Source organism: Oncorhynchus mykiss, chromosome 20, assembly GCF_057628025.1.
Source record: "Oncorhynchus mykiss isolate SJ-2025 chromosome 20, ASM5762802v1, whole genome shotgun sequence".
NCBI lineage: Eukaryota > Metazoa > Chordata > Actinopteri > Salmoniformes > Salmonidae > Oncorhynchus > Oncorhynchus mykiss.
The window spans coordinates 16,240,985-16,263,616 of NC_143041.1; the positions used below are offsets into that span (position 1 = coordinate 16,240,985).

General features: G+C 45.4%; 1 protein-coding gene across 4 annotated transcripts; it reads right to left on the bottom strand.

Annotated features, from left to right (window-relative positions):
• Positions 1-15: 15 nt before the first annotated feature.
• Positions 16-20,634, bottom strand: LOC110498965 (metastasis-associated protein MTA3). 4 transcript variants are annotated; one of them, XM_090212345.1, is made up of 20 exons: positions 20,139-20,634; positions 18,559-18,626; positions 15,437-15,530; positions 15,133-15,271; positions 14,901-14,964; positions 14,670-14,787; positions 14,478-14,580; positions 14,292-14,391; positions 13,981-14,169; positions 13,707-13,781; positions 13,504-13,562; positions 10,829-10,947; positions 10,495-10,652; positions 10,109-10,331; positions 8,339-8,431; positions 8,012-8,173; positions 7,896-7,924; positions 7,389-7,519; positions 5,626-5,653; positions 3,613-4,037 (listed from the first exon to the last, which is right to left on the bottom strand). In XM_090212345.1, exons 1-20 carry the CDS (start codon positions 20,164-20,166, stop codon positions 3,978-3,980), a joined length of 2,040 nt encoding a protein of 679 aa, XP_090068471.1. In that variant the 5' UTR covers positions 20,167-20,634; the 3' UTR covers positions 3,613-3,977. The 4 variants fall into 4 exon arrangements, with proteins under 4 accessions (XP_090068470.1, XP_021431380.2, XP_090068472.1 ...); XM_090212344.1 differs by lacking the exon at positions 5,626-5,653 and having other exon boundaries at positions 16-4,037; XM_021575705.3 differs by lacking the exon at positions 5,626-5,653 and having other exon boundaries at positions 16-4,037; positions 7,896-8,173.
• Positions 20,635-22,632: the final 1,998 nt, after the last annotated feature.

The following is a 22,632-nucleotide window of genomic DNA, read 5'->3' on the forward strand; positions in this document are numbered from 1 at the left end:
GGAAACATAAAGGAGGCGAGTAGAGAAAAATCTGTAATGTGTTTTGTTTTTAATCACGTGACGTACAGGAACACGTGACGTACAGGAACACCAACATAAACATAGTGGAGAAGTAATCAAAGATCAGCTGATCAGGAGGTTTGACCTCAGAGGCATGCTGCTGCAGGAGACATGTCCTAAAAGTCACCCTATTCCCTAGTGCACCAGACGGCTCTGGCCAAAAGTAGAATAGGGTGCCAAATCAGATTAGATCTGTCATGACAGTCCCAGGTTCTGTTGAGCAAAGAGGAAGCGTTCTACCTAGAGCAGGGCTTAGGTAGAGCATAGAAATAGAGTGGCTAGACTGTACAGTGTGGCAATGGGTATAGTAATATACAATGACTCTGAGGGAGAGGAGCGTATATCTATGTTGTTGCCTCAGAGGTTTGTAGTGTCATGGAACTGTAGGCTACAGAATGATGCAGCTATCCTTTTAAATGATAGCAATCCCTTTAACCATTTAGTTTGTGATCAAACCATCCCTTTAAATCTAGTTGATCCGATTTGGTTAGTTGATATCTGGTTAGATCTCTCTGACACACGGAGGAGAGCTATACAGTATATACAGTGCCCTCCGTAATTATTGGGACAGTGAAGCATTTTTTCTTCTTTTGGCTCTACACTCAAAAATCAATCAATGACCATGAGGTTAAAGTGCAGACTGTCAGCTTTAATTAGAGGGTATTTTCTTCCATATCGGGTTAACCATTTAGAAATGACAGCACTTCTTGTACATAGTCCACCCATTTTAGGGGAACAAAAGTATTGGGACAAATTCACTTTGTGTATTAAAGTAGTAAAAAGTGAAATATTTGGTCCCATACTCATAGCACACAATGACTCATCAAGCTTGTGACTACAAATCTGTTGGATGCATTTGCTGTTTGTTTTGGTTGTGTATTTTGCTCCCAATGGTAAATAATGTATTGTGTCATTTTGGAGTCACTTTTATTGAATAGAAATAAGAATAGAATATGTTTCTAAACACTTCTGTATGAATGCGGATGCTACCATGATTACGGATCATCCTGAATGAATCATGAATAATGATGAGTGAGAAAGTTACAGATGCACAAATATCATCCCCCCCCGGCCACAAAAAAATGCCTCCCCTGTTATTGTAATGGTGAGAGGTAAGCATGTCTTGGGGGGGTGATATTTGTGCTTTTTTGTTGTTGAAATTACAGCACTTTTTGTACATAATCCCCCCACTATAGGGGACCAAAAGTATTGGGACAACTTCACTTATGTATATTAAAGTAGTAAAAAGTGCAGTATTTGGTCCCATATTCAAAGCATTACATCTAGCTTGTGACACATTCGTGAATAATAATGAGTGAGAAGGTCAGTTTATGGCAGCATCCACATTCATGTAGAAGTGTTTAAGAAACATATTCTATTCTTATTTACAATAAAAGTGACTCCAAAAGGACACAATACATTATTTACTATTCATTTATATTGGGGACAAAATCATCTGAAACACAGCCAAAACAAACAGAAAATGCATCCAACAAATGTGTAGAGTCACAAGCTTCATATAGTCATTGCGAGCTATGAGTATATGGGACCAAATACTTAACTTTTGAATATTTTAATACACATATCAGTGAATGTGTCCCAATACTTTTGCTCCCCTAAAATGGGGGATGTACAAAATGTAGAAAAAGTGCTGTAATTCTTTGAGGGTATTTACATCCGATATGGATGAAAATACCCTCAAATTAAAGCTGACAGTCTGCACTTTAACCTCATAGTCCTTGTTTGATTTCAATAATAAAAAATGCTTTACTGTCCCAATAATTATGGAGGGCACTGTATATATACATGCATTCGGAAAGTATTCAGACCCCTTGACTATTTCCACATTTTGTTACATTACCGTCTTATTCTATAATGGATTAAATACTTTTCCCCCCTCATCAATCTACACACAATACCCCATGATGACAAAGCAAAAGCAGGTATTTAGATATTTTATCAAATATTACATTTACTTAGGTATTCAGACCCTTTACTCAGTACTTTGTTGAAGCACCTTTGGCAGCGATTACAAGCCTCAAGTCTTCTTGGGTATGACGCTACAAGCTTGGCACACCTGTATTTGGGGAGTTTCTCCCATTCTTCTCTGCAGATCTTCTCAAGCTCTGTCAGGTTGGATGGGGAGTGTCGCTGCACAGCTATTTTCAGGTCTCTCCAGAGATGTTCAATCTGGTTTAAGTCTGGGCTCTGGCTGGGCCACTCAAGGACATTCAGAGACTTGTCCCAAAGCCACTACTGCATTGCCTTGGATATGTGCTTAGGGTCATTGTCCTGTTGGAAGGTGAACCTCCGCACCAGTCTGAGGTCCTGAGCGCTCTGGAGCAGGTTATAATCAATTATCTCTCTGTACTTTGCTCTGTTCATCTTTCCCTTGATCCTGACTAGTCTCCCAGTCCCTGCTGCTGAAAAATATCCCCACAGCATGATCCTGCCACCACCATGCTTCCCTGTAGGGGTGGTGGCCAGGTTTCTTCCAGACATGATGCTTGGAATTCAGGCCAAAGAGTTCAATCTTAGTTTAATCTGACCAGTGAATCTCGTTTGTCATTTAGATGCCTTTTGGTCATTTAGAGTCCTTTAGATGCCTTTTGGCAAACTCCGAGCGGGCTGTCATGTGCCATTTACTGAGAAATGGCTTATACAAATTTGTGAATAAAGGAGTGCTGCAGCGATGGTTGTCCTTCTGGAAGGTTCTCCCATCTCCACAGAGGAACTCTGGAGCTCTGTCAGAGTGACCATCGGGTTCTTGGTCACCTCCATGACCAAGGCCCTTCTACCCTGATTGCTCAGTTTGGCCGTGCAGCCAGCTCTAGGTAGAGTCTTGGTGGTTCCAAACTTCTTCCATTTAAGAATGATGGAGACCACTGTGTTCTTGGGGACATTCAGTGCTGCAGAAATATTTTGGTACCCTTCCCAAGTTCTGTGCCTCGACACAATCTTGTCTCTGAGCTCTACGGACAATTCCTTTGACGTCACGGCTTGGTTTTTGCTCTGACATGCACTGTCAACTGTGGGACCTTATACAGACAGGTGTGTGCCTTGCCAAATAGTGTCCAATCAATTTAATTTACCACAGGTGGACCCCAATCAAGTTGTAGAAACATCTCAAGGATGATCAATAGAAACAGGATGCACCTGAGCTCAATTTCGAGTCTCATAGCAAAGGGTCTGAGTATTTATGTAAATAAGATATTTCTGTTTTTATTTGTAATAAATGTACACTTTAAAAAAAATGGTTTTCACTGTGTCATTATGGGGTATTGTGTGTAGACTGATGAGGATTTGTATTTATTTAATCTATTTTAGAATAAGGCTGTAACGTAACAAAATGTGGAAAAACGAGGGGTCTGAATACTTTCCGAATGCACTGTGTATATATATATATATATATATCTCACAACCCCCACTCACTGGCATGTAGCAGGTACAGAAGAAGAAAAAACATCAAGTTCACACACTCGTGCACACGCTCATATCCTTGCGCGTGCACACTCGTGCTTAAACACATCAATTCTCACACGCACACACTGGTTTCTGTCCCAGGGAAGTTTAATCTGTACAGGGGGGAACCACTTTCTGTCTGTCCCCACGGCAACACAGCACATCACTTCCTCCCGAGGTGAAGGGTCAGACTCCGTAGGGTGGGGAGGTTCACAATATTTTTTTTAAGTGGGCGATGGGCAGGGCGGGGGTTGGGGGCCAGGTGAAACTAGGGTTGGGGTCTTGCATGTAGAGCATAGGCAGGTGACAAACATGGCAGAGAGATAGGGTCAGAGGTCAGTGGTCAGTCGTGGATAACGATGGGTCCCCTCATCCTGAGGCTGGGGTGGGGGTGTGGAGGGGCGAGGAGCGGCCCCTGCGATAGTGCCTGGGAGGCCTTGCGCAGGGTGATCTGCTCACAGGGCTGCCGACAGGCGCGCCTCAGCTGGGACCGTGACAGCAGCCGCCTGGCCCTCCTGGAGAGACAGGACATGACATCAGAGAGGACAGGATATGACATCAGAGGGGAACTCAACAGAACGTTAGAACACACGTCTCACTCTAACCTTTTATTCTGCCAAAACATTGAAAGAGACACAGAGAAGGATACATGAAGTAAAGGGCAGTTGTTGCAGGGAGTCTATTACTACAGCATTTCTCTCTATCTCTCTCGGTCTCTCAGGGTTGTTCATCATTTCTCTGAACAGAAAAATTTATCAATTTCCTTCAGTACAGCGCACGCTGGGATTTAATTAGGCTAATATAGGCACTATGTGTGAGTGTGTGCGTGCATATTAGATTGTGTTGTCCATTGTGTTTTACTGCATCAAGGAAAGAGAGAGGGAGATGAAGAGAGATATGGGTCCTGAGGGCAGCGCTGTCTGGTGAATGTCTGAGTGTTTATTAGAGAATTTCTCTGTGATATAATCAGTAATATCGATCACTCCATCTAGTGAGGCAGGACCAGTCACAGAGTCATGGAAAATGCATGTGTTCCACACACACAGTCTTTTACTGAATATATTCTTTCATAGTCTCGAAAATCCCAGACCTAGAGCAACAGCATTAGGTCTGGGGAATATGGGGGATTTTCTCGGTAACTTCGAAAGGGGAGAAGAAAAAAAATGTGAATGGTAATTCTTGCTCTTGAACAATGATGATCTCGGAAACATGACAGAGGTAGACACAACGCGGGTGCACATACAGTAGTTAGGCTTATTATATTGGTTGTAAGCTAGTTACCCTAACGTTAGCTGTCATGGTGCATGCAAACTAGTTACTTGGGAAATACAAATATTGTCTGCAAGCTCCATCGGGCTAGTTACAAATGTTGTATCCGGTGGGGATGTATAAGGCATAAGGCTCAGAACGGATGTATGTCCATTTCTGCCTTGCCCAACCTACGCATGAACCTTGGCACACCTGTAAATTGGAACACTGTCATTGTGGGAGACAAGCTGTCTGCCGGCCCTTGGGAGACTAATCTCTACCTGTTTAGAAATATCGGGCATATGTAATCTCTCACACACACACACATACACACACAAACCACCAGCCTGACCTCTACCTGAGCTCTAATTGGGTCTAATAAAGCATAGAGCATCTCCATCATCTGTCGTTAGTGTCAGCCAATCAGATGAGACTCATTAGCATATTCCAGCTGTGATTCTGGGAAGAGGAAGTATTCTGGCGCACATACACACACACACACACACACATATACACACACAAACAGTGGCATGTGAGTGGATGCTCCAGTGGTGCAGTAATGATATTTCCACTGAAGCCTGGTCAATTTCAGACAGTTAGACTAAAATAACCCTTCATCCAGGGAACAAGGGGGGTTATGCGGTTGGCAATTTTTAATGGACACAGTGAGTGTGTGTGTCTGTTTGTGTGTGTGCCTGTCTGTGTGTGAGTGCATTATCCCGTTGACTGGACTGTACGATCCACAAGTGAGAAACAGACTCCACAGGTAACCCAGGTCACGTGTTTATGTGTGTGCTTGCACGTGCGTATGTACGTGAGTGTGTGTGTGTGTGTGTGTGGGGGGGGGGGGCTTACCGTGAACAGGTGTGTAACGGCTGCAGCACTGAAATGAAACAAGCAGCCAGTCACTGACACGAAGGGAAACACACGCCGACCCACGATGCAACAGGGCACGAGAGGTCAGGGCCTGTATTCCCAAAGAGTCTCAGAGCAGGAGTGCTAATGTACACTCTTAGTAAAAAAGGTGCTATCTACAACCTAAAAGGGTTCTTTGGCTGTCCCCATAGGAGAACCCTTTGAAGATCCCTTTTTGGTTTCAGGTAGAACTCTTTTTGGTTCGATGTAGAACCCTTTCCACAGATGGTTCTACATGAAATCCAAAAGGGTTATCCTATGGGGACAGCCGAAGAACCCTTTTGGAACCCTTTTCTTCCTAAGAGAGTAGGATTTTGCATTTGAGGTCGTAACACCGTTATATGGAACTGATCCTGGATCAGCACTTCTATTCTGAGATACTTTTTGCATACGGGCCCAGGTGTGTGTGTGTGTGTACATTAAGATACATAACATTATGTGAGTGTGTTTTGTATGAGATGAGCCTATTTGGTTACCTGTGGAGTCCCATTCATCAGCTTGGCAGTGGCCTCAGTCTCAGCCCTGTCTACCCTACAGTTATGATCCCCTGTAAAGGATGTTCAACTAACTATCCCTTAACCTAGCAAGTTGATGCATAGCAAAACCATTTCCATAGACCACACACTAAAAACAAATGGTTCTATATAGTGGCAACTAAGGGTTCTTTGGCTTGTAACCAAGCGGAAGGTTTTTGAAGGTTCTATAAAGAACCCCGCTCGTAAGGTTCTAAATGGAACCTGTATGGTGCTATAAAGAACCCTTTCCTAAGGTTCTATAAAGAACAATTGAAAAAGGTTCTGTAGAGCACTAAAAAAGGGTTCCGCTATGGGTACAACCCTTTTGGGAGCTAAAAATAACCCTTTTTATGGTTCTTTATAAAACCTTTATGGAGAACGGTTCTATAAAGAACCTTTCTCAATACAAACTTTTTTTTGTAGAACCATGCAGGGTTTTAATTCTGGTTTATTAGCCATATTAAATTGTTAAAATTCCATACATTTTATTATTGTGTGTTTGAACAAGTTGAATTAGGTGAGCTAGCTCTGGAACGGCTGGGGGTCCCTGAGGAGAGAATTGAGAACTACTGATGTAGTCAACCGTGAGTTTTACGTGAGTCTTTCACACGACACCATCATTGGCCATAGTCATAAGTCAAAATGAAATAGCATAACATAACAGATTCGATAAACTGTAATGACACTCACTCACGGTTGCACAAAAATAGCTGTGTGCGCAAACCTCGACCCAAAATATTTGAATGAGCCGCCACCCCTACATTTGAATTATCACTAAAAGAGGAAAGAACCCTTTTTTGAAGTGCAAAGAACCATTGAAGAGCTCAAAGGGTGCTTTGGGTCAGTATGGTTCCACATAGAACCATCACCCTTCCCAAAGAACCCTTGAGGAACCCTCATTTCCTAGTGTGCATCTACAGACCAATTTGACCCATTTTGACCCAGACTCAACTTCTGATGCATCTCAACCCTCAGCAGTGGCCTGTTTATTCATTTCATTTCTACGTCCTGATCTCTATTATTCTATTTCTGTGCTCGGTGAGTCATGGTTGTCGAAGCTTGTCAGGACATGGCTTCTTCAACCCAATCAGCTGTCAGTCCCAGGCATAATCAGCCGTCACGCTCTAATCACATATAAGACAGTCTAACGTATCATTAGCCCAGCAGCCAATCAGAGGCCATGCCTACCTGGTCTCCCGGGAGACGACGAAAAAGCTGTCGTCAGGGGCATCGATCAAGTTTGGGCGTCGCTTCCTAATCATGACTCCGCCCCTAGCACTGCCCCTGGTCCCTCCGCCACCACTGCTGCGGCCGTTGTGCTGGGAAGAACCAATCATAAACAATTAGAATGAGCCAATCAAATACAAGCACCTCATAATCATCCAAGAAAAAACTGCCATGTTAAATGATGTAATATTGCGGAGACAACCTTAAATGGCTGTATTTGAAGTCTGTGGTTGAATTGCTGCCCGACGACATTGCAGGCGTTGCATTGCATCATCAACCAATGGTTGAGTTGCTTCGTCATCAACTTGGCAGCAATTGGGCAGATTGGTATGTCATATGATGTGATTAGCAGATATATTAAAAACCTTTCCAGGTGTTTTGAGATCTGGGATGAGTCTGCAATGAAGTCAAGTAGGAGCGCCACCTACAGTATGTAAAGTGTTACGTAAAAGAAAGACTGTTACTCACCACTGGTCCTGTTGTCTGCCCTGGGTTTTCTACAGAAGGACACAGGAGACAAAACGATAGAGATGAATAGGAGTGTGTGCGATTGTTTGTGTGCGTGTAAGTGTGTGAGTGTGTACCTGGGCGTTTCTCCGGCTCGGCTCTGGTGTGGTGGTGGAAGCTGCGTTTACCCAGAAGGCCGTGGGGACCGTAAGGGAGAGAAGAGAGGAGGCGGCGTGGGGGAGGGGCTTGCAAGCCGAGGGTTCGGTGAGAACGGGGCGCGTGTATCGCGGGGCGGGACTCTGGAACACATTACATCACAGATTTGACACCCATATTACCAACTATTTTCTTGTTATCATAGGAGTATGTCATTCCTTACAGATTACTTCATGTCATAGGAACACGCCGTGGGACGTATTTGCTCCATCATTTAGGTATTGTGAGTCGGTGTGTGTGTGTGTTACCCAGAAACTGCAAGACGCTGGCCAGGGTGCTCCTCTGGGCAGTCCGGATTCTAGGTGGTCGCCCGACTTGCCCCTCCGACACCCGCAACATATCTAGACCAATCACCAAACAGCAGCTCATCTACTGACCAACCACACCGCCAGTGACAAACAAAGCAGCTGTACTGTCATTCAGTCAAGAATATGGAGACATGTTCAGAGACTAAAGGTGTGAACATCAGTTTATTTACCGGTGCCTGTTGCAAGCGGTGCAGTTTCCTGGTATCGTTTAATCTCTTAAGGCGGAATTTACCTGAAGGCTTCGAAACTAACTGTAGCCCACCAATAATAGCTGTGCAACTACTGATCTGCTAACACATCTAGCTTCCGTCCGAGTTGAGAGCAGTCAGTTTGAGAAAAACGCGTGTTTTATAGACGACTTTCTGAATAAGATGGTTATGGGGAGACGTAGTAGCAGTGCTTTCTCTCACACACAAACTGAATATAAGTATAAACACAACACCTAACAAAACAAAAAAAACACACATACATGCACATACACACAGCATGTTGAGGGTGTGATGGAAGCAGGCAGGGAGGCTGAGTCCATGCTGTTGGGGCAGGCCTCGTCTGGTCCTCTGGCCAATCGGTATGTTTGGTGTCGTGATGGACAGGCACACAGACACATGAAGCACAAGGACTCAAGAGAGGATGGTTTCAGCTGTGACTTTATTAGTTAACCACCGTCACATTCATAGAGGGAGATGGAGAGAGAGCGCTGGAGAGAGGAAGAGAGAGACAGTTGAAGAGCAAGAGAGAGAGGAAGACAAGGTAGGAGAAATAGAGATGAGTCCATATGACTGGGACAGAGGAAAGTCCCGATATGGGCATGTGAGAGTTGCTTATAGGACGGGAATGGGAGTAGGCTGACAGAGCAACACAGAAACAGGAAATGATAAACAAGCTTCAAACTCAGAAAGAAAATCAGAGAATGGAGATCTGATTACCACCATCTTCATAGAATCTACTACTGCCTGAACTCCCCCTCCTCCCTCCCTTATGTCCAATTCCGCTTTATCGCCCTCCTTGGTCGTCAGTTGAGCTCTAAATCAAACTGCTCTCAAGCAAATCACACATACACTCAATTACTGTCCCGAAAAAGGCACCGACACACGCAGAAAAGCACACATACAAAAAGGCTCATTAAGTGTAACACGCACTGTGCAAAATAGAGCTTCTCTTAGTAAAATACGTCTCCTCTACTTCTAACCAACCTTAAATATACGCGTACATTCGACAACCATCATGTACCCTGGCCAGGAAAGTAGGAAGAGCATCAATTATATGCATCCATGTTTGTCTATGGGTGGGCATGTAATAGTGCATGGCATGCATGTATAGAAAATGACTTCTGAGAAAAGGTGTAGAGAAGATTGTGTGCTTGTATGGATTCCAAACGGCTCTAAAGGCTCAGTGGCTTAAAAAATTAAAAACGAACCAAAAACAGACAAACGAACAGATGATGAAACCCAAAAGTCATGAGGACAGGCAGTCTTTATTGAAACCGGGGAGAATACAAAAACCAAAATAATAATAATAATAATATAATACAATATAACAAAAACAGAGAGAGAGACAGACAGGGAGGGGGAGGGGGGGGGCGGAGACAGCGAGGTGGGGTGAAAAGGGGGGTGTCAAGGTGAAGGAGGGGGGCGGTGTGTGTGTGTGTGTGTGTGTTCGTGCGTGTGTGTGTGTCATGAGGCAGAAGTTAGGAATTGAAGGAGCTCTTACACTCTGCCTTTATGGCGCCACAGTTAATGGGCACAAAGGGGCGCCGCGCAGCGCGTCGCAGTCTGATGATGTCGCGGCACATGTGGCGTGCCAGCTTGGTGAGGCGGGTGGCCTGCAGCAGGAAGGCCTGCTTGGTCTTTGTGGAGGACTTGGGGCTGCCGCTGTTACGCACCGGCACCATGTGACTGGACTGGCGGGGGCCATGGCCGCGCGACCGAGGCTCCTAGAGAAGGAGAGAAGGCACACATGAATACCTGTTCTCCATGACCAAGAATATCAACTGTTCTGAACTTTCAGTAACATTGTATAAGCAGAATTTGGTTTTATGTTGAGTGGTGTACAATATTAAAGAGGACGTGTGGGGGTAATTAAAGGTGAAGTCTTACGTTGGGCACAGGGCTTGGTGGGGTCTTCTCCTCAGGCACCTCCGCTCTGCTTGGCATCTTAAGGCCACCGTACTTCTTCCAGTACATCCAGCACGAGACACACAGGCGACATTGCATGTTGGGCGGCCCCCACGAGTACCACTGGGCTGATTGCATTGCTGTACACACACACACGTATATAAGGACTCATACACCTTATCAATGCATAATCAATAAACATGATCAATATCTAACAGTCCATCAATATGTTTCCTCTCAAACACTGTTCATCAGTCTCTCATCAGGGATGGAGAGCTGGATGGATGGATGGATGAAGGGAGGAAAGTGTACTTACAGTAGCAGCTCTCGCAGGCCCGTCCTCCCCCCGCTGCATGGTAGGCTCCAGGCCCCGCCCCATTCACCGTCGCCATCTTCCCATTGGTCACTGAGATCTGGTTAGGGTTGGGCTTATTGCTGCGAAACGAGAGGAAAGTGGAGACAACAAAGCTTACAATCTCAATCCTATGTAACGACTAAAGACAAACATGTCTGCCCTGCTAGAGCTGCCACCGGTCAACTGTAAGTGCTGTTATTGTGAAGTGGAAACGTCTAGGAGCAACAACGGCTCAGCCACAAAGTGGTAGGAAACACAATCTCACAGAACGGGACCGCCGAGTGCTGAAGCGCCTGTTGTCGGTTGCAACACCCACTAAAGAGTTCCAAACTGCCTCTGGAAGCAACTTCAGCACAAGATCTGTTCGTTCAGAGCTTCATGAAATGGGTTTCCATGGCCGAGCAGCCAAGTGTCGGCTGGAGTGGTGTAAAGCTCGCCACAACTATACTCTGGAGCAGTGGAAACACACTCTTTTTTTTTTTGTTTGAATTTTACCCCTTTTTCTCCCCAATTTCGTGGTATCCAATTGTTGTAGTAGCTACTATCTTGTCTCATTGCTACAACTCCCGTACGGGCTCGGGAGAGACGAAGGCTGAATGTCATGCGTCCTCCGATACACAACCCAACCAGCCGTACTGCTTACCGCAGTACCGCATCCAACCCGGAAGCCAGCCGCACCAATGTGTCGGAGGCTACACCGTGCACCTGGCAACCTTGGCTAGCGCGCACTGCGCCCGGCCCGCCACAGGAGTCGCTGGTGCGCGATGAGACAAGGAGATACCTACCGACCAATCGCTCCCTAACCCGGACGACGCTAGGCCAATTGTGCGTCGCCCCACGGACCTCCCGGTCCCGGCCGGTTACCACAGAGCCTGGGCGCGAACCCAGGGACTCTGATGACATAGCTGGCGCTGCAGTACAGCGCCCTTAACCACTGCGCCACCCGGGAGGCCCGTTTCGTCTCTTGAGTGATGATTCAAGCTTCACTATCTGGCACGAATCTGGGAATCTAAGAATTTGACTGTCCTGCACAGAACCCTGACCTCAACCCCATCCAACACCTTTGGGATGAAAGGAACACCGAATGCGAGCCAGACCTAATCGCTCAACATCAGTGCCCTAATGCTTGTGGCTGAATGGAAACAAGTCCCCACAGCAATGTTCCGACATCTAGTGGGATGCCTTCCCAGAAGAGTGGAGGCTGTTACAGCAGCAAAGGGGGGGACCAACTCCATATTAATACCCATGAGATGTTTGACGAGCAGGTGTCCACATACTTTTGCTCATGTAGTGTATATGGACATTGTGCACCCACACACACAAACATACTAGAGGTCGACCGATTAATCGGAAGGGCTGACTTATTAGGGCCGATTTCAAGTTTTCATAAATCGGCATTTTTTGACACCAATTATGGCCGATTACATTGCACTCCACGAGGAAACTGCGTGGCAGGCTGACCACCTGTTACGAGAGCGCAGGCAGCAATGAGCCATGGTAAGGTGTTATCTAGCATTAAACGTAGCTTATAAAAAAACAATCAATCATAACATAATCGCTCGTTAACTACACATGGTTGATGATATTACTAGTTTATCTAGCTTGTCCATCGTTGCATATAATCGATGCGGTGCCTGAAATTGTGTCACTTCTCTTGCGTTCCGTGCAAGCAGTCAGGGTATATGCAGCAGTTTGGGCCACCTGGCTCGTTGCGAACTGTGTGAAGACCATTTCTTCCTAACAATGACCGTAATTAATTTGCCAGAAATGTACATAATTATGACATAACATTGAATGTTGTTCAACGTAACAGCAATATTTAGACTTAGGGATGCCACCCGTTCGATAAAATACGGAACGGTTCCGTATTTCACTGAAAGAATAAACGTCTTGTTTTCGAAATGATAGTTTCCGGATTTTACCATATTAATGACCCAAGGCTCGTATTTATTTCTGTGTGTTTATTATATTATGATTAAGTCTATGATTTGATATTTGATAGAGCAGTCTGACTGAGCGATGGTAGGCAGCAGCAGGCTCGTAAGCATTCATTCAAACTGCAATTTACTGCGTTTGCCAGCAGCTCTTAACAATGCTTGAAGCACAGCGCTGTTTATGACTTCAAGCCTATCAACTCCTGAGATTAGGCTGGCAATACTAACGTGCCTATAAGAACATCCAATAGTCAAGGTATATGAAATATAAGTGGTATAGAGAGAAATAGTCCTATAATAACTACAACCTAAAACTTCTTAACTGGGAATATTGAAGACTCATGTTAAAAGGAACCACCAGCCTTCACATGTTCTCTTGTTCTGAGCAAGGAACTTAAACGTTAGTTTTTTTTAAAAATTTTACATGGCACATATTGCACTTTTAATTTCTTCTCCAACACTGTGTTTTTGCATTATTTAAACCAAATTGAACATGTTTCATTATTTATTTGAGACAAAATTTATTTTATTTATGTATAATATTAAGTTAAAATAAAAGTGTTCATTGTTCATTCAGTATTGTTGTAATTGTCATTTATTACAAATATATATAAAAATCGGTATCGGGCTTTTTTGGTCCTCCAATAATCGGTATCAGCGTTGAAAAATCATAATCGGTCGACCTCTAAAACATACACTTACTATGTGGGGATGTAAACCTGTTTCAGTTTGCTCTCTGCCTCTGCTGCCTTCAGTCTCTTCTGCTCGGAGAGAAACAGAGAGGAGAGTTAGACTGCAAGCCAAGGAAACACCAGAGGATAGCTTGGCACTGGATGCTACGTTGTGGCTAACAGCTAAGCTAGCTAGTTAGTTAGCAGGAGTGGTGTAGAGATACCGAGACTTACCTGCTGTACGTATCTGTCTGTTGTCTTCCACATGTAATAATACTCTATTATACTGGTCAGAGACTTCCACGGTAGCTAAAGTGAGAGAAAAGTATTATTAACTCATGTTTTTGATGTCTGTGGGTCAGATCCCTCAAAAAAAAAAGTTGAGCAGGCTGACCAGGGTAATTCTGAACCCAACGTGTCAGACGCAAAACACAGTTTACTATATACACAGGCAATCTCACATGTATGGCTATTCATGAGCACCTGACCTCCACACACACACACTTACAAAGTCTTGTCTTATGTCGTTGAAGTCCTTTCCGTATTTCTCCAGAGCCTCCTCAAACATGGCTGCCTCCGAGGCGCTCCACTCCTCCATCTCGTCCCGACACAGCACCGGCCCACCGGACGGCACCAACACACTCAACGCACTGGACAGGTCGTAACCATGACGATGCAGCGTGTCCATCGCGTGGAACTAGACACACACATACACACAGGCAGATCGACCGTTATAGAGTTGATCAGTGGATGTGAGAGGTTACCGTCGTAGACCAACAGCCAAACCCAGGACAATTAAAAATGGTGTGTGTGTCTTACCAGTGTGATGTCTCGGGAGGCGGCAGCTGCACTTGTATGTAGACTGGGCTGTCTGACCGAGCTGCTACAGTCCAGCGCTCTGGCAAACGTTCCCACCGCCCTACAAACACAGTTTTGAGGTCAGGGGCTAGAGATCAAGGAGATCAAGGAACTGAGAGGTCAGGGGTTAGAGGTTAAATGTCATACCGTGCGACCACCAGGAACTGGTCAATCTGTTTGCTGGAGAGAGGACAATCAGGATCCCACAGCTTCTCCTCTAACTTTGACTGGTCCCACTCATCTGATTCCCCTACAAAGAGATTAATACAGTCAGAGGGTGTGAGTGTGTGTAAAGAACGTATGGTAAGTATGTCTGTGTGTGTGTGTGTGTGTGCCTACCCTCCTGTAGCATGTCAGGTACATCGGCCTGAAAGCGTGGTCCCACTCTGATCTCTCCTTTATCAGCCAACAGTGTCTTCTGGGTAGGGTCGTAGACCAGCGAGTAGAAGAATGTATCCTACATTAAACACACACACACGTTTTACATTATACACACACACAAAGATGACGCATCGTAGGCATTTTAATGGCAGATGTGGATGCATGGTGCACACACACAAGCCCCCTTACCTCTTTGTCCAGGTAGGAGAGGACAGCTTCAGTCTCATTCAATAATGCCACACTACACTTCCCCCTGAAAAAAAAAAAGACAGAAAGAGGAGAGAGATGGCGAGGGGCGAGACAAAGATGGGGGAGTGAAAGGAGAGAAAACGAGCACCGTTGTCTGTGTTAACATGGTTTTATGGCTGGGTGAGTGGGTATGCAGGGGTACTGCCTGTTACAGTAGGGTGTGTGTGTGTACCTGATGTGTGTGGCTGGTAGACTCTCATACTGACGGGAGAGGAACAGTTCTCTGTGGCGTAACTGATGTTTCTGTTTGTCTGTCAGCTCTGCCTCCAACGGACTCTCTTTCTCCTCCTCTTTCTCCTCCTCTAAGTCCTCTGCGCACACACACACACACACACTAAACACGACCGTCTGAACCTGGACCCCTGCTGTAAGGATCAGGAAACTCTCCAGACATTCAGCTACCGCCAGTTGTTACACTACTACACAAAAGCACACATATGGACGGACGGACCAGCCCCACGCACAGAGCCACTTACTCGCATGTTTGTCAGCCAACTGTATGAGGCTGTGTGAGATGTCTCTCCTTCTGTAAAAACACACCACCTTGGCTTCCACATTGCCACTGGCCGTCTGAAGAGAGAGAGAGAGAGAGAGACGTAAAGTGAACTCTTAAAACAACAGATTTATCACAATTAAATGATACTCCTCCACATTACCACTGGCTGTCTATGGGAGGGGGAGAGAGAGTATAAACACTTGATTTGAAATGAGAGAGGGGCTGGGACTAAGTAACAAGTCTGAGACGCTGCTCCCTGGCCCAGGAGCCACAACACTGACTGAAAGATGATTTATTTGCAAAGTACATTTTACATTTACGCATATCCAGAATGTTACCCGGTAATATGGCGCTACTAGCAAAAGACAACAAAGAGACAGAAACAGACACAGGAATTTACACAAAGGTTTACATACATTATATACAAAAAACGATACTATACATTGATTGATTGCCTGATTGGTCAGACAGATGTTTTGTCTCCTCTGAGATTAAACACACTGGAGGAAAAGCATGGAGGAGGAGAGAGGGGAGGGAGGTACGGATTAGGGGTGTGAACTTTAAACAAAATTGGGAGTCTTAACATGACGACAAATTCCCTAACCGAAAAACTGTTTTTTCCCCCTTCACAAATTAAAATCACAGTGCAGTTATCACAAAACTACCACTAACAGGTCCCAATCATCATCAGCGGGAACATGAAAAAAATGGACAAATACCTAATGCAATAATGCTGTGACCTTAGCAAGAGGGAAAAAAATATATATACACTGCTCAAAAAAATAAAGGGAACACTAAAATAACACATCCTAGATCTGAATGAATTAAATATCCTTATTAAATACTCCTTTCTTTACATAGTTGAATGTGCCGACAACAAAATCACAAAAATTATCAATGGAAATCAAATTTATTTGGAGTCACACTCAAAATTAAGGTGGAAAACCACACTACAGGCTGATCCAACTTTGATGTCCTTAAAACAAGTCAAAATGAGGCTCAGTAGTGTGTGTGGCCTCCACGTGCCTGTATGACCTCCCTACAACGCCTGGGCATGCTCCTGATGAGGTGGCGGATGGTCTCCTGAGGGATCTCCTCCCAGACGTGGACTAAAGCATCCGCCAACTCCTGGACAGTCTGTGGTGCAACGTGGCGTTGGTGGATGGAGCGAGACATGATTTCCCAGAACGGGTGGGCCAGTCCATAGCATCAATGCCTTCCTCTTGGAGGAACTGCTGACACACTCCAGCCACATGAGGTCTAGCATTGTCTTGCATTAGGAGGAACCCAGGGCCAACCGCACCAGCATATGGTCTCACAAGGGGTCTGAGGATCTCATCTCGATACCTAATGGCAGTCAGGCTACCTCTGGCGAGCACATGGAGGGCTGTGCGGCCCCCCAAAGAAATGCCACCCCACACCATGACTGACCCACCGTCAAACCGGTCATGCTGGAGGATGTTGCAGGCAGCAGAACGTTCTCCAAGGCGTCTCCAGACTGTCACGTATGTCACATGTGCTCAGTGTGAACCTGCTTTCATCTGTGAAGAGCACAGGGCGCCAGTGGCGAATTTGTCAATCTTGGTGTTCTCTGGCAAATGCCAAACGTCCTGCACGGTGTTGGGCTGTAAGCACAACCCCCACCTGTGGACGTCGGGCCCTCATACCACCCTCATGGAGTCTGTTTCTGACCGTTTGAGCAGACACATGCACATTTGTGACCTGCTGGAGGTCATTTTGCAGGGCTCTGGCAGTGCTCCTCCTGCTCCTCCTTGCACAAAGGCGGAGGTAGCGGTCCTGCTGCTGGGTTGTTGCCCTCCTACGGCCTCCTCCATGTCTCCTGATGTACTGGCCTGTGTCCTGGTAGCGCCTCCATGCTTTGGACACTACGCTGACAGACACAGCAAACCTTCTTGCCACAGCTCGCATTGATGTGCCATCCTGGATGAGCTGCACTACCTGAGCAACTTGTGTGGGTTGTAGACTCCGTCTCATGCTACCACTAGAGTGAAAGCACCGCCAGCATTCAAAAGTGACCAAAACATCAGTCAGCAAGCATAGGAACTGAGAAGTGGTCTGTGGTCACCACCTGCAGAACCACTCCTTTATTGGGGGGTGTCTTGCTAATTGCCTATAATTTCCACCTGCTGTCTATTCCATTTGCACAACAGCATGTGAAATGTATTGTCAATCAGTGTTGCTTCCTAAGTGGACAGTTTGATTTCACAGAAGTGTGATTGACTTGGAGTTACATTGTGTTGTTTAAGTGTTCCCTTTATTTTTTTGAGCAGTATATTTAGCTACTTTACTAACCAGAGCTGTAATGTACAAGGTAGAGTGAGAGGCTTGAAGCAGAGAAGCAGCTCAATTGTGAGTGACGAGGGGAGCAGGGAAGGGGGGGGGGGGGGGGGGGGGGGGGAGAGAGAGAGAGAGAGAGAGATTGCAACAAAATTCACTCACGCTGATAGACTTATTAATAGCAGCCTACCTGTTTGGCTCTTGGTGTTGTAGCTTGTCCTTATTGTTTAACTTTTAGTTCTGTCATTTTAATTCCATCTATTAGCCTAGATATCTCCTAATATCTTGCCACCCGGAGGCTCTATGACCATAGCCTAGTGTCGGTTTGATGACTTGTGATTACAAACAAGCTACACTCATTAAAAGCAAGAGCACCAGCAGCATATATTATAAATCTGTCTCTCTCTAAGGGAAGCGTGATGTAGCCCATCTACATTGTGAATTCACGTGGAATTTTATGAATTTGTATCGTTTTAGCGGAAAACCGATAGAAAAATGGAGGTTTAAGTGTTAATAAAATGTTTCCGTTGGTCACATCTCTAATACTGATGGAGAGCGAGGGGGAAGGGAGGAAGTGTGCCCATTCTCACCTGCCGATTGAAAATGACAATTGTAGGCAGGTAACATCTGCTGCTACGCATCATATTACACACACAATCTCACATGCACGCGCACACACACTAGCGCAGGGGAGGAGAGGGAAAGTCACAAAACAGACAGGCATTCCACCTATTCCCTCCTCAGGCACATCGGCCAGAGTACTTGAATTACACACACAAACACACACTCCAGGGCGAGCAGTACCTTGTTGAGCTCTTCTATCCGGCGGATCAGGTAAGGGTTGCTGGAGGAATTCTCAAAGAATACATAGTCTGGAAGAGAACAGAATAACATCACATTAACACACAGCCTGCCATATAACCATTACATATATCCATTACAACTACTAGGTGTGCAGGCTTTTATTCCAGCCCTGTTCTAACACCAAATTCAACAACAGGGTGGAACAAACCTAATGGGGCTTAAACCAGTGACCATGCAGTTAAGGGGCCAGGCCACTGTGTCCTGTCTGTGCCATAAAGATCCAGAACCCTTGGCAGAGGCTGCAGTAGTCAAATGCTGGGAGCCAGGGTACACAGTCACACACACAAAATTCCTTCCGAGAGTTGGTGGTTCAGGTCAGAGTTAAACAAGTCAATCAGATCTGAGTGGCACCTCTACCTATAGAGATGCCTGTCAACCGTCATCAAAATGGCTTGCTACCATACTGCACACACACAGTTCACATCTCTACTCAGAAAGACAGACCATACACAGACAACCACTCAACCCATAGCCAGATTACATATTAACAGAGTTGATATAATATCATAGCAATAATTTCATATTGAAGCATTATGAAATATATACAGTGACATCCGGTGGAAAACACATCACCAACAACTAGCTTCAAAATGACAACAAATTAGACATCACGTGACACATTCCAATATTCTGTAGCCAAGTAGAAAAAAATCGTTACATTGTTGCCAGTAAATATTTTCACCCAGCAGCGTGTGTGTATATATATAAGGTGAAATACAATTTCCTTTACCGCCGACTTTTGTTGCACAGATGTTGTGGGATAAGTATCATAAAACAGTAGCTGGCTATCCTCGCAAACGTGAAAGAGTCATTCCCGCGACGCCATCATGAGACAATGTCGGATGCCATCAACAGCTTTCTAACTGTTAGGTGGCTAACCTGGTAAAGCTAACCACATAGCTAGTTATGTAGCCATCCGAATATGAGCAACAGTAAGACGACCAAATAAAGATGTATGGGACATTTCCTTCACACTGTCAAACAATAGAGCGTTATTATAACGGTTACGATAATTAAGTGCATTGGCAACAAAGCCTGCACTTCTAACCAAGGGGGGGGGGGGGGTAGTTGGCTAGTTGCTAGCAAACGCAATAAGGAGCCGTAATACATGGATGCGTGCCAAAAAGGAGCCAAATACAAAGGCACCTATTCCAAACAACAAATTAAATCAAACACGCACACAGCAAATCATGCAATGCATGGCCGTGCATGTGTGGATTAAATGGGATATAAAGTGAAACTACGTGCATAAAGCTAAAGAAGAAAATAGTAAATGTTTATGGTGTAGCATGCGAGCTAAGGGCTAACTGGTATGGCCACGATAGTCGCGAGGCCTGACCCATTAGAATCGCAAATATTGGGAAATCCATGCGTTTCTCCGGGAAATGACAGCACACGTTTGCAAGTATAATATCAGAAATGACACCACAGGTATATATATATAAGATAAAATAACACATTTGCTGCATTGATAAATCTGCATGTTTCGACTTCATTAAAAAAAAAACAATGTGACATACCTCCGACCCGGTACATGTTGGCGGCCATTTCTGCCCTCCCGGAGTGTAAAAACACAAACCATAAACTAACCGAAAATAGAATCAATAAATAAAGCAATCAGATGTTTAAATCCTGTGGTCGGTTTTAAAATGCGTTGAAGTTAGAAGGTAAATTGGTGGGGGGGTTGAATGTGGAGTTGAGCGGGAGATTTTGGTGAGGTGCCCCCTATCTGCCTGCCTTCTCACAGTACAATACAGTAGGCAGACAGCCCAACACACAGCCAAAAGACTCTGATCAACCCGAAACCACATTGTTTGTGGGCCGACGCATCGTATATGCTTTAGTTTTCGAGATGATCGGTCCCTGGAGAGGGAAGAGCTGGTTTTTAAATATTGTGTATATGTATTTCTTCTTAACACGTTTCCGTTTGCTGGCAATGTCAATTCTTGCCCATTTTTTCAAAATACATTTATGTTCGCTAGCTGGACCAATAGTGTGCAACTGCAGCCCGCAATTAGGGGCGTTCCTGCATGTGGGCATTATTTTATTTGCAGGAACCCCCCTTCTCCCTCCCTCCCAGCACCCAATTGGTTCCTGCATGAACTGCCCCCCTTGAGCATTACATTTTTAAGTTTATGTGACACTTTCGAATGCACATAGAGCGATCAGTTTCAGGAGCTGTGATAACAGCTTTAGTGGGGGCAGCTACTAAGGCTATACCTAATAGTTCTGGGAGGAGAAGGAGGAAAGCAGTCCCATGGTGGATGGAGGAGTGTGGGGCAATGGTGAGGAGTAGGAACAGGGCATTTACAACTTCCAACATCTGATTCAGTATGAGCAGGCCCTGGTGAGGAGAACTATCTGTCAGGCAAAGAGGTCACGTTGGCGTCGGTTTTGTGACACAATTGGAAGGGCGACACCAGTGGGAGAAGTGTGGGGGATGATTAAGAGGATGAGTGGGGTCAGGAGGGAGTGGGATTATCCAGTGTTGACGAGTGGGGAGGATGTGGCAGTAAGAGATGAAGGCCGAAGCGTTTGTAGAAGTGCATAGCTCAGCAAATTTGTCAGAGGAGGGGCAGGGGGGAGAGAGAGAATGAGAGAGGAGCACCCTGGAGTGCTGGATAGGGGGAAGGATGTAAATGATGCATTGAATGCACCCTTTATCATGGCAGAGATAAGGGCAATAGGTAACACTGGGTTAACTTCACCTGGGAAAGATGAGGTGTGCGATGTTATGTTGGCCCATCTTAGTGATGAGGCACTAGACAAGGAAGCAGAGGGCTAGTATCGCCACATCAGTGTGGGTTCAGAAAGGGGAGGGGTACTATGGACACAGCACTCTGCTTAGAAGCAGAGGTCAAGAAGGAGACTGTTGTAGCTGTCTTTTTTGATGTGGAGAAGGCATATGATATGGAAGGAGGGGTTGTTAATCAAGCTTGATATTATGGTGGTTGGAGTAAGAACGTACAACTGGATAAAGGATTTCCTGTTTGGAAGGTCTATCCAGGTGAGTGTGGGGAAGTCTCTATCAGCTACCTGGTGGATAACGGTACACTGCAGGGGAGCGTGATTAGTCCTCTGTTGTTCTCAATCATGATCGTTGATGTTTACTCTCAGGTCCGGCCGGATATTGGAAGGTCGTTATTTGCAGATGATGGGGCCTAATGGAGGGGAAAAGAGTAAGAAATGTGCCATGCATAATCAGGAAGGTACAGGAAGCAATTGATGAGGTAGAGCGGTGGGCATTAATGTGGGAATTCAGGTTCTCTGTAGAGAAAACTCAGACATTGTTCTTTACCAGGAGGAAGGTCGGAGATGAGGTACGCTTGAGGTTATATGGGAGAAACTTGGAGAGGGTGGGGGCCTTCAGGTTCCTTGGGGTAGACTTTGACACTAGGCTGACCTGAGCAGAACACATTGAGAGAGTGGTGGGAAAGTGTAAGAAGGTACTAAATGTGATGTGCTGTCTGACAGGGAAGGAGTGGGGGTCTGGGCGTTCTTCATTGAGGACCATGAATGTTGCATTGATCTGATCTGTAATAGACTATGGCAGTATAGCATATGGTTCCGCAGCCCCAACCTTATTAGTTAGGCTCATACAGAGGCAAGGACTCAGAATATATAGTGGGGCGTTTCGTCTCTCCCCAGTGGCTGCACTACAGGTGGAGATGGGGGATATGCTATTGCACATTAGGAGACAGCAGCTGGCAAAGAATGATTGGGTCAACCTACAGGGACATGGTGTGCCTCATCCTGCGAAAATAATTTTACAGGCTTGCTGGGTACATGAGCGAGGACAGAACACGAGCTTTGGGTGGGTGGGTAATACCCTAGTTGATCTAGAAGTGTTGGAGGGACTATGGAAAGATTGGGAGGGTGTTGATCCATCTGATTGGTTTAAGAGACATCTGGATACTGTGTATCAGGATTTTGTGGCCATTTACACAGATGGTTCAAAAGATCCAAGGACAGGACGTACTGGGTTAGCATTTGTAGTGCAGGAATGTGGGGTGT